This window comes from Rhineura floridana, chromosome 8 (genome assembly GCF_030035675.1).
Source record: "Rhineura floridana isolate rRhiFlo1 chromosome 8, rRhiFlo1.hap2, whole genome shotgun sequence".
Taxonomy (NCBI): domain Eukaryota; kingdom Metazoa; phylum Chordata; class Lepidosauria; order Squamata; family Rhineuridae; genus Rhineura; species Rhineura floridana.
Window position 1 is genome coordinate 135,073,064 of NC_084487.1, and position 12,896 is coordinate 135,085,959.

General features: G+C 42.6%; 1 protein-coding gene across 4 annotated transcripts in view; it reads right to left on the bottom strand.

Moving 5' to 3' along the window:
- ANO2 (anoctamin 2) overlaps positions 1-12,896 on the bottom strand; it is a 261,951-nt gene that overhangs the window by 141,905 nt on the left and 107,150 nt on the right. For all 4 annotated transcript variants that reach the window (XR_009757630.1, XM_061582608.1, XM_061582609.1 and 1 more), the window contains exons 10-11: positions 8,135-8,269; positions 5,546-5,706 (exon numbers count right to left, since the gene is read on the bottom strand). Coding sequence is in view for 3 of the 4 variants with exons in the window: in XM_061582608.1 (XP_061438592.1) it covers positions 5,546-5,706; positions 8,135-8,269 (296 nt within the window). In the remaining variant the exon portion in view is untranslated. The remainder of the gene's footprint in view (positions 1-5,545; positions 5,707-8,134; positions 8,270-12,896) is intronic.

Genomic DNA, 12,896 nt, shown 5'->3' on the forward strand with positions numbered 1-12,896 from the left:
TCATGTCTTCTGTTGGACAATACTCCATCTTGAATAGTCCTCTGTGGTAGATATCTCTAATGAAATGGTGCTTCATGTCTATGTGCTTGTTTCGTGAACTCACCCCTTTTGACTCCATGAGTCTGATGCATCCTTGGTTGTCTTCATGCATCACCACAGGCCCAGGTATAGAGATGCCTAAATCTTCGAACAGTTCAAGTAGCCATGTCAACTGTCTGCTTACTTCAGAAGCTGACACATACTCTGCTTCTGTGGAAGAGAGTACTACAGTCTCTTGTTTCTCACTTGCCCTGCTGATTACTGAATCTCCATAGTAGAAGATGTTCCCACTACTGGATTTTCAATCTGTAGTGTTTTCAGCCCAATCAGCATCTGCATATTCCACTAGTTTGGGATCTCGGGTAGCTACTAATTTCTGTTTCAATGTTGCAGTGCCCTTCAGATATCATGCCACTCTCTTGATTGCTTCCCAGTCCTTCTTGGTTGGCGACCTGGTTTATTTGCACAAGTATCCCATTTCTATCACCACATCTGGCCTGCTAACAGTGCTGATATACAGAAGTTTCCCAATGGCTTGCTTGTAGCTCTCATGGTCTTCCTATGGTTGTTTGTTGTAGACCCGTTTCAGGTATCCTACTTCCATTGGAGTAGGTGCTGGATGTGCATCTTTCAGTCCTAGACTCTCAAGGAGGTCTTGGATCTTTTGTCTTTGACTCAGCAAGAAGGATCCATCATCTTCTCTTTCTATTTGTGTTCAATTTGTGAGTGACATCACCTAGGCACTTCACTTCAACCTCCTTGTTCAGATGATTCACTAGTTGTTGCTTGTCCAGTGGGTCTTGATAAGCCAACAGTCGATCATCAATGTAAATCAGTAAGTTCACCTGTTGTTCCAAACCTGCTGTACAGGTATGGCTCTGCTCTGCCTTGTACAAAGCCTTCCTTTAAGAGCATTTTGCCCAGTTTCTCATTCCAGGCTCTGGCAGCCTGTTTAAGTCCATAGATGGATTTTTGACTTTTACACTCTAGGGTTTCTTTTGCTGGAACTTCAAACCCTGGTGGTTGTTGCATGTAGATTTCCTCTTCTATTTCTCCATGCAAGAATGCTGTTTTATATCCATATACTCCAGCTGCATTTTCTTGTTAGCAGCAACACTCAGAAGAGTTCAGTAGATAGTCGTGTGTGTGACCACAGGAACAAATGTTTGACAGTAGTCTTGTCCATACTTTTGAGAGTATCCTTTTGCTACTAGTCTTGCCTTGTATCTCTCAATGTTTCCTTCAGCATCCATTTTTTTCTAAAATATCCACTTGCAGCTTAAAGTTTTTCTTCCTTGAGGAAGCTTGGTCAGTGTCCAAGTTTTATTCTTCCAGCTCGCCCTTGGCTGCCTGCCTCCACCTCTCAGCTTCAGCTTTGGGTAAGGCTTCAATCTCTTTCCAGGTCTCTGGCTCTAGAAGTTCATCTCTCACGAGGTAAGCAAGTCTTTCTGGTGGTACACCTCTGTCGGTGCGTTCAGAACGTCTCGGGGCTGGTGTTTCAGCTGCCCCTTCTGGCTCTGATGCCTCTTCTGGCTCAGACTCCTCATCTTCCTCTGCTGGTGTATTAGAGTCATCCCTTCTGTGGTGGAAGAATAGCTCAGTTTCTTCTTCCATTTCGCTGTCATCTGTTTGGTATGGCGCCCCTTCTGGTTGGTGTGCACACTTTCCTTCATCAAAGTGAACAGCTCTGTATACTCCAACTTCACCAGTTTTGAGATCTATGACTTGGTATCCCTTCTCCATTGAAGAGTATCCAATGAATATTACTTCTTTGGCAGTGTTGTCAAATTTTGACCTCTTTCGTTTCAGGATGTGTACAAAAGCCTTGCAGCCGAATACACGAAGGTGAGACATGCTTGGTGTCCGATCATGACATAGCTCGAAAGATGTTTTGTTGGTTGCAGCTGCCTGAAGTCAGTTCTGCAGATAGGTGGCAGTAACCGCTGCTTCCCTCCAGTATTTCTGTGGTAACTTTGCATCTTCCAACAAGAAATGAATCATCTGTCCAAGAGTCAGGTTCATGCATTCCATGATCCCATTTTGTTCTGGAGTATAAACAACAGTAGTCTGGTGCTCTGTGCCTTCATCACGTAGAAAGTCTTGCATAGCCTTGGACACAAATTCTCCTCCATTGTCAGATCTTATAATTTGTGGCTTTCTGCCAAATTTGTTAGACACAATTCTGACATAGTCCTTCAATTTTTGAAGTATTTGACTTTTCTCTCTCAGTAGGTACACTGTAGTATACCTTGAGTAATCATCTATGAAAGTAAGCATGTATAAATTTCTATCCTTTGATGGCATTCTAATGGGCCCACAAAGGTCTGTGTGAATTAATTCTAGAGGTTTTGTAGTTTTCTTTTCACTTTTCTTAGGAAATTTTGGTTTCACACTTTTTGTCTTTATACAACATTCACATTTTTCTGTGGACTTACACTGTCCAATTTTAATGTCTGTAGCCCCATTTTCCTTCTCTAGAGCACTGATTCTGGCTAAGCCGGCGTGGCCCATCCTTCTATGCCAAACATGGACACATCCAGAATCACAGTTTCCTTTGGCTGTATTTGCATGCACAGTTTCAAAGTATTCAAAATGCAAAAGTCCATTTATCAATTTTGCAGTACAACATACTTTTCCATCTAAAACTTGGCAAATTTTGTCACTTAGATAAAGTTGACCTCCAAGCTCCATTATTTTAGTGGCACTTATTAAATTATCTTTAAATGCTGGAACAAATAGGCAATTTTTCCGTTCAAGCTGTCTGGCTCCCTCTGGCATTTTACTAAGCAGCTCCACCGAGCCTATTCCTTGAGAACAGAAGACATCTCCTGATGCAGCAATTCTTAGGAGGCACAAACAAAAGGGAACAGCAGCAAACAAAGGGCAGGACACCAAAACTAGAACCCTGAATGTGGCCAGGTAGCAAATGGGCAGCAAGTACAGTTCTTTCAGCAGCAGGTGGCATGTTGGTGATACCCTGCCCCAGTGAGCAGTCTCACCACCACATTACAGTAATTCAGCCTGGCGGTTACCAGTGCATGAACAGTGGTCAGGCTATCCCTGTCCAGAAACAGCCGCAGCTGTCTTAGCAGCCAAAGCCGGTAAAAGGCACCCCTAGCCACTGAGGTCACCTGTGCCTCTATCAACAGAGCACTCCCAGACTATGAACCTGCTCTTCCAGAGGGAATATGACGCCATCCAAAGCAGGCAACTGACCAATTATCTGAACTCAAGAACCACCAACCCACAGCACCTCCATCTTGCTAGGATTCAGACTCAGTATATTGGCCCTCATCCAGCCCACCACTGATTCCAGGTTCCGGTCCAGGGCTTGCATGGCCTCTCCCAATTCAGATGTTACAAAGAAATAGAGCTGGGTATCATCAGCATATTGCTGACACCTCACCCCAAAGCTCCTAATGACCACTCCCAAGGGCTTCAAATAGATGTTAAATACCAGCACAGGCTGCAGGGAAGGGGAGGAGAAGTTGGTGTGGTGTGCAGAACTTCCATCTCTGTCACCAGGTGCAGGCCCTCATAGCCAGCTCCAAGACCAGAGTTTCCTGGTGACAAAGATGGAAGTTCTGCAGACCATAGCAACTCCTCCCCCCCCCATCCCTGCAGCCTGTGCTGATGTTGCACTGAGTATCCAGGTGGGCAAAGCTGAGTCAGATCAACTCCTCCCAGCTCACCCACCCAGGTCTTGGTAATGCACACCAAATTGGCACCTTCATCCACAATCAAATCACAAATGAGTGTGGTCTTATTGTGTACCAATCTGGTGTGAAACGACAACACACACAGGCTAGTGGGCACAGCAGATGAGCAAGGAGGAATCCATCCATGAGAGGAGTGGGGGAGAGTAACAAGGCATAGATAGCCTTGCCCTCATCTTCTATGGTATTTCACCGCCCCCATGACTATACTTTTCTCTACCTGTCATCAGTGAAATTAGGGTGGCATCACCCATATCCCTCCTTACTATAACTCCTCCTAAACACCTGATATGGACCCAACAAGACCCACCAACAAAACCTACCTACCTGAGCCAATTATCCCAGTAGGCCTCTGCGAGAATGGGAACCGTCAGACCCACTCAAACTTTTTCACACAGGGCATATCTATTCCCCCTCTGTCTCACACCCAGGGAGGGCCAGCCTTCTGCCAGTTACAGACTCTCACTCTGAAGGCATCTAGCAACTTTGTCCTATCATTCAGTTCACTGCACAGGCTCTTAACCTGCATAGGAACTACACATGAGCCACAACCCTCCTCGCTACAAATCTCCTCCAGATTGATTACGTAGGAAAGAAAGAAAGAAAGAAAGAAAGAAAGAAAGAAAGAAAGAAAGAAAGAAAGAAAGAAAGAAAGAAAGAAAGAAAGAAAGAAAGAAAGAAAGAAAGAAAGAAAGAAAGAAAGAAAGGTAATGCCCTAGCCCTAGTTGCTTGCCGGGCCCAATTCAAGGTGTTGGTTTTGACCTTTAAATCCCTACACAGTTTCGGCCCAGTCTATCTGAAGGAGCGCCTCCAGCATCATCAGCTATGCCACCTAACAAGATCGGCCTCAAAAGACCTTCTCTCTATCCCACCAGTCAAAACAGCTAGACTGGTGAGGACCAGAGAGAGGACTTTTTCAATTGTGGCCCCCACCCTATGGAACTCCCTTCAAATGATCTCCGCCAGGCCCCCTCTACGATGAGTTTCTGCCGGGCCGTGAAGACCTGGCTCTTCAGGCAGGCCTTTGGGGTGGGCTAGATTTTAACATCATTGCTTTTAGATTTTATTGTATTGTATTGATGTGTCATTTTGTGTTATTTTGTACGTCGGCCAGGGCGGCTGGATGGCCAGCCAGATGGGCGACTAAGAAATCCAATAAATTAAATTAAATTAAGGGGTGACCCCCCCCTTTGGTGTTGCCCTTTCAGTGCCCCCCCACCCCGCTGGCAGTAGTCCCAGTGCCCAAAGGCAGCTGGGCTTTTATGCCTCCTGACCCAGCCAGGAGCTGATGCAAGAGGCTGCAAGATTAACTGCAGGCTCTCTCTGGAGAAAGGGTCAGTCAGGAGGTCCCACTCCTTGCAGCACTTAGCAGGGATTTCAGCTGTCTCAAAAGACAGCAACCCAGAGGAGCAAGCAGCAAGCACCCAGATGCTCAGATACTCACTCCCAGGGCAGGTCTTCTCCAGTCCCCCTAGTGCTGTAGCTGTTCCCATACAGAATCCCCTACAGTATACAGAATCAAAGTATTCCCCAAAACCAAAGAGACACAAACCAAGTACACTCTTAACTCCATTATACAATAATTCCCCCCTTATTAATCAAATAAAATGTTTTTGCCTTAACCTACCAGTATGCACTTTCAGCCATACATTTGTAGTACTCTGTAACTCTTCACTGAACCCATCATTTTGCAATTAGCATCTTCTTGTCAATGTTGCCCTACCACTACTGGCATCTTCATGTCATTGGACTTCTGACTGAAATATATAAACATTCCAAGCAAAACTTACCCCAAAGTGCCATGAAAATGGAGAAAAAGACGGTGGCTGGGTTGTCAAATAAGTGGCTGGCACGTGCTGTGCCACAAGCAGTACTAAGGTTCCAGTAGTTACATGTCTTGTCACAGAGAGGGCACATGGTGAAGGTGTTATGTTGGTCACACATCTCCTTGCTGGGAAGAGCAAAATCCAAAATAACGTGTTATCTGTGAGGGAAGCTGCCCTTCCAATGGCTCTCTGCTGCTCAGTAGTCATTCAGCGAGAACCAGTCCAGGTAGTGGCTGGAATATCCCATTCTCTGAAGAAGGGACTATTTATTTAAATTGTCTGGGTATTTTCCTTCTGGTTTACTTATCTGAAATATTTGTAGTCTATTTGTTTAGTTAAATAATATTCAACAACAAGTGGCAGTAGGAAGAAAAGATAATTAAGATCTTATCAAGCAAAGTTTTCCTTTATTTGCCATTTTCCTTGCACTCCCCTTTCCTAGACATTTCTCCGACCCACATGTTTGCTACAGAAGAAATACAGCTGAAACACAAGAGAGTAGGGGGAAAGTGATTGGTAGGGTAAGCACTCTGCCTTTGCCTATCATTTCTCTTCTCCACATTATGCTCTCCCCACACTTGGGTCTCTAATGTACATTCAGTTTGGTACTGCTATGCACACCTCACTTCTCTGAGTGGTAAGTTCCAGGGATGAGTACTTGCCTAAGTTCAGTTTCCTTTAGAAGGAGGTCATAGGAGGCTTATGGCATTTCATATTTGCTGTTATTTATAAATATAAAAGGTGAGGCATAGGTGGAGGCTTACTTCAAATCCCTTGCTCCTCATCAGAATCCAAAGAGTTGTCTCTGATGCAGTAGCTCACAAAGTCTCAGAACTTTGGCTCAGTCCAGTCTGTCCACCTGGCTCTGTGTCTTACTCACCACCTCAACCTTTAGCTTGTATTGTTTCTTTTCACACATATCTATACCAATTTCACATGGGAACACATCGCCTGAACTCCCCGGGCCCCTTTATCAAGTCCAAACCTCTGGCCAGACAAATCAGTTCACTTCCAAAAAAACCACCACAGAAGAGTACAAAGAACACTTACACCCAGTCCCCATCTTCACTACTCAGTTAAAGCAATACTATACCACTTTAAATAGTCATGGCTTTTCCCCAAAGAATCCTGGGAACACATAGCTGCAATTCTCAAGAGTGGTTTAACAATCTATATCGCTTCTCAGGGAACTCTCAGAATTGTAGCACCGTGAGGTGAACAGGGGTCTCCTAACAACTCTCAGCACCCTTCACAAACTACAGTTCCCAGGCTTATTTGGGGGAAGCCATGACACTTTAAAGTGGTGTAGTACTGCTTGAAAGGGACAGTGAAGATCAGGACACAGTGCACAGTGATCATAAAAAGCAGTTTTCTCCTTCAGATAAACACTATCATTCTTTTAAAACTAGGGTGGAGAATCTGTGGACTTCCAAATACACCAGAACTACAACTCTTTCCATCCCTGCCCATTGACTATTCTGGATGATGGGAATTGTAGAAGTTAAGCAACACCTGGAGGGCCACATGTTCACTACTCCCCTTTTAAAAGATAAAGATACAGTACATTTCTAGGGTAAAAAGACAGCAGAGGGTGCTACAGATACAGTTTTGCTATAACTCCTACCACTTTAGATATTAGAAAAGAATATTTTCTTAAGAAATTATAAGCTTGTTTAAAAAGCAGGGCTTTTTGTTGTGCCCACAAGAATGTTACTTTTAGTGCATCTCCTCCAATGATATAATAGTTTCAATATGTATAATGCAGAGGTGGGGCAGAAGTGAAGTCACATCCATACTGTAACTGGGAAGCTACACAATAGGTTTGCTTATGTGCTTAACAAAGCGTGCAATATCACCACTTATCTAATCTAATAGTAATCATAATTATGATCATTATCATAATGATTTTCTAGAATGACTGCAGTAACTAGACATTGTTCATAGAACATAAGAGACACAAATGTTACCTGCAGACTTACAATGTAAGGGCCAGAGTATACATGCACTTGCTCATGTATACTTTTCTCTGATGGGTGAAGAAGACACACACACAAATCTTCCACTCTGATTGGCAGCCTATATTGTCGTATTTGCTGGGGGGAAAGGGGGGGGAGAAGGCAACATTGGAGGAAACCAACGACACATGACTGAACATCATGTATAGTTTGGTCCTCACAGACTTGGCATATGAAGACGGGGGAAATGCAGAGGATGTGATATATTTGAGAATGCCACAACAAAGCGGTACGTTTTTAATGGGTGTTAAATATACAAATGGAAGAAACTGTTGTAAGGCAAGGCATTCCGGTGGTAGCAAGCAGTGAGGAGAAAAATATACTTTTAAGGAATGGGGGAAAACAAGGATTTAAAGGGGACAAGGATTCCAGAGGAGCAAAAAATCTCATCCTCATTCTCTTTCAATGTGTTTCCTCTGATTTAAGCACATATTCCAATTCTAATGTTTCTAGCTCTGTCAATAGGTGCCTTTCAGTACAAAATCTGAGCAGCAAAACATCTTAGGTATCAAACTACGTTGTGTGCATGCAATCTTACCTAGGAATGTCATTTTCAATGGTTAAACATCCATACAGGAACACTATGATTCCAACCACAGAAGATGGAATAAGAAACTCTGTGTATAAGCCCAACCAGGCAAAATACATCCCAATTTTTTCTCCAAAATACTTTCTAAAGAAATAAAACATAATATAAATTTCAAAAGATTAGTTATAATTCTTCTACAGTTTTCGCAGCAGTAGCAAAGTATTTTACAAATAGCCCAGTTATCCATCCATCATAATGGTTAAGGTTTGAAAAGACAGGAAGCTTCAGAGCCAAAGTCTTTTGTTTTTGACTCATTTACCATCATACTCAAGGCTGCACGCATGTGCGTACACACATCCCACCATGGATCTGCCCATAATCTAGCAGAATTTGCTAGGATCCACACTAGACCGAAAAAGTTCTATACTTGAGCAACTTTGATTATTTCACAGAAGGGCAGGGTAGAAATTTAGAAATTTAATCAGTAAATAAAACCCTCTGCAGCACTTCCCTGATATAGGTCACCCTACTGAGTTATTTCTGACTAGCATCCCTCTTACTGATATATATGGGTATCACTGATGGGGGCAGTAGCAACATGATCAGAGTGAACCAAATTATGGCAGTTTCTTCCAAACATTTTCAAGGTACTGTGAAACCAGGCCACACAAAAGCAGGCTTGGTAAAGTATAAATAAGGCATTTAAACTTGATTTTGAAGATGATTTAGAACTATAAAGTCTTTTGAAGGTAAAAAGGCAGGAGGGACCAACTTGGAGTGTCTCCAAACCACAGTTCTCTCCCCTTGCCCCAAATGCCATCTGCTACTGATAATTACAGCAGAAGCCAGTAGAATCCACACTGTCATCCAGATCTGTCACATATTTAGTGTTGCATTTTCTGGTTTGGTTGAGGAGGTTGAAGTTGAGCAAAAGGTTGCACCTTATTAAAGAGATACAAACTTTCCTGCAACTGATCTGAATACAAGTTTTGTACCATCTTCTTGTCTAGACGTTTTCATTATAATAGTTTTTCTTTGCTGTGTTTTTTGGGGGGGAGAGGGCAGCACTATTCCACCCTACTATTCAATCCACAGAAGCATCTTGCTAATGTATTTGATTAGATGTTAGACCCAGGTACTTCCCAGTCCAATCCCAGTAATCCCAGTATTGCTGCCCTGGGCTCCTGCTGGGAGGAAGGGCGGGATATAAATAAAATAATAAATAAATAAATAAATTTCACCCCAGCCATTACTTTTCTGGCATATTGCATCACACGCATTGGAGTGAAGATCAATGTAAACCATAAAAATTTAGACACAAGATATATTAATCAAATTTCGCACAAAGGTCTCTGAGATCAAACAGCAGGGTTTTGGCTATGTTTGGATACTGTTGGATGCCATTTTGAATCAAGATGGTGGACTGAACCTTTTAAAACTGCACTCTTTGTCAGTGGGGGTTGCTATTGGCTTCTTAGCATCCAAACAATGCCGGGAACTCTCTGCTAGTAAGTTCTATATACATGTAAAATGCATTGATGCAATTCAAAAGAAATATGGGCCCAAATCCAACGTGTTACGTGGAGTTCTTCCATCCTTTCCTCTGCATGGTTGGTGGGGGGGGCATTAAAACCCAAATCAGCCAAAAAATGTTGGTGAGATGAGGCTGCTTAACTCTTCTACTGTGGTCAGCTGCATTTTCACTCATGAAGGAAATACTGTATATGGTGACACTGTATAGGGAAGAATCTGTCCGTTTCGGTCCTCTCAGTTTCTCATTTTTCCAGTCTTAAATTCAGTTCTCCACATTTCTGCAACTTGCTTTTTTTTAATTCTCATGAAAATTCTTCAGCATTTCAGTTTGAATTTCTCCTAATAAACACATTTTTGTAGGCATTGACTAATATACACATTTCTGCAAGCATTTTATCCTAATATAATGCATTTTTGTTTGTTAGTTTCACTAATATATTCATTTTTATACACATTTGCCCCAATATATGCATTTTTGTAAACATTATTTGGTTGGATAACTGCATTGCAAAATTTGGATAAGAGCAAATTTCAAATGGTTGTGTTTCAATTCTCATATTGTTTCAGAAAGTGTGAATTTGATAGATTTGGCTTTAAATGCAAACAAAACTGAATTTCTTCCCTATCCCATTTTCCCATGGATTAAAAACAAACAGCTTGGGAACAGTGATTTTGAGTTTTAAAAAAATCAGGGGAGGAGAAGGTTAAGCAACCTCTGTGTTGTCTCTCTCCTCTCAGATTCAGAACCTGCTCAGAACAAAAAAAAGGAGGAAAGAATCACAAGACTTAAGATTCTTTTACACAAGATTGTACAATGAGCACTTTGACCCTAAGACTACTCTTCCCAAGTTTATCAAAGAGGCTTATTGCACTGAGGTTAATGTCAACCTTCAGGTCCATGAAACATTTGCAGAACATCTCTGGTCTTTCAGTGCAGCATATGGAAGCCACCAGGGAATAGCAACATTTAGCAGTCTTGAAGAAAGTTTTCTATCTATCAAGCGTTTTAAATGGTTTTGAAAAGGAGGTAGTCAAGGGAATTCATGACATTAGCTCTAGAGAGGATGTAGGTTGCTCACAGGTGGCTAAATTTATCAGCTTTGCCCACTGCTTAGGAAGGGGACTTTGGAAGTGCCAAGTTGCCTATCTTTCTTCAGGAAAATTCTTCTCCTGCTAAGACTGCAGACATAAGTATGAGATTGATAGTTGCTTTGTCTACAAGCCACATTTCTAAGTAATTTTTGACATATTTTGTTGAAACAACAACTACTCATAAACGTCAGTAGAGAAATCCAGGACTTTCTTGTTGCAGCAGGTTGATAGTACTATGCTCCATTCCACTCTGAGGAAAAATATAGAAGTAAAGAGAAATTCATGTTCAAAAGAGTGCTTATCAAAGAGTGCATCTTCATATACGATTCTGTAGCCAATTGTGAATCCACCTGATAGTTGTTCAATCCAGCCCACATTTAACTAGTTTGCTAATCAGAATATCATGGGGCACTTTTTCAAAAGCTTTGCTGAAGTTGAGATATATTATGTCTGCAGCATTCTCACAGTCTATCAGGGAGGTTGCCCGATCAAAAAATGAAATAAGGTTACTCTGGCAGGATTTGTTCTTGACAAATCCATGGCTTCAAGTAATTACTGCATCATGCTTACAGACTGAGTGCTTTATAATCTGCTCCAGAATTTTCCCAGGGATTGATGTCAGGCTCTGTAGTTCCCAGGTTCCTCCTTTTTGCCTTTTTAAGATAAGGACAACAATAGCCCTCCTCCTGTCATCTGGCACTTCACCCATCCTCCATGATTTTGCAAAGATAAAGGACAGTGGTTCCAAGAGTTCTTCAGCCAGTTCCTTCAATATTCTAGGATGCAGTTTATCGGGCCCTGAAGACTTTAACTCATTTAAAGTTTTTCCTTGACTATTTTTCAATCAATCCTGCTGCCCTGGGCTCCTGTCGGGAGGAATGGTGGGATATAAATCAAATAATAATAAATACATATATCCCAAGCTGCAATCCTGCCCCTTCAATTTCATGTTAGCCAGGAGGGTCATAAACCCTCTTTTGGGAGAAGACTGAGCCAAAGTAGGAATTGAGCACTTCTGCCTTTTCTCTGTCATCTGTTGTCATTTTGCCATCCTCATTGAGCAGCTGTAGCACCATTTCTCTTCTCTGTCTTTTACTATGGACATACCTGAAGAAAGCTTTTTTGTTGCTTTTAGCATCCCTTGCTAGCCTCAGCTCATTCTCAGCTTTAGCCTTCCTGATGCCATCCCTGCAATTCTGTAGGGTAGATGAGCAGAGAGTGACTAGCTTCAGCCCCCCTACATTTTATCCTCACAACATCCCTGTGGGGGAGGCTAAACAGAGAGCTATTGACTTAAGCCCCACCACCACCACCACCATTTTATTATCACAATACCTGTTGGGTAGATTAGGGAAAGAATGACTGGCTTACTGCTCCCCTACAACTTTATCCTAATAATAAACAGAGAGTGACTGGATGAGGTTCTCCCTCCATTTTATGGTCACAACAACCTGGTAGGGTAGGCAGAGAGTGACTGGCTCAAAGCCCTTCCCCATTTTATGCTAACAGCCCCCCTGTGGGGTAGGTTAGGCAGAAAGTGACTAGCTGAAGGGTCCCCCTCCATTTTATCCTCACAACAACCCTGTGTGGTACACTAGGAGGAGAGTGACTGGCTCGAGGTCCCACTCCACTTTATCCTCACAACATCCCTGTAGACCATGTAGACCATGGCAAATGGTGACTCTTGACTTTATCATAGACCTTTCCACTTCACGGGGAAAGAACAATTTTGGTGGTTGTGGATGCGTTTAGTAAAATGGCTCACTTTATCCCTTGCACAGGGTTGCCAACTGCCCGGAAAACTGCCCAACTCTTTGTAGAGCATATTTTCCGGCTCCACGGACTCCCCTCTAGCTTGGTCTTGGACCAAGGATCTCAGTTTACAGCCCGCTTTTGGCAAGCATTATGGCATTTGTTGGGAAGTGAGTTGACTGTCATCTGCGCATCATCCTCAGATGGATGGTCAGATGGAGAGGATGAATGCTAGTCTAGAATAGTATCTCCGTTGTGATGTAAACAATGAGCAAGATGACCAGGGAAAACTGCTACCTTTGGCAGAGTTTGTGTACAGCTCTGTACATGCCTTGACACATTGACAGACTCCTTTCTTTGCTAACTTGGGGTACCATCCATGCACTTTTGGACA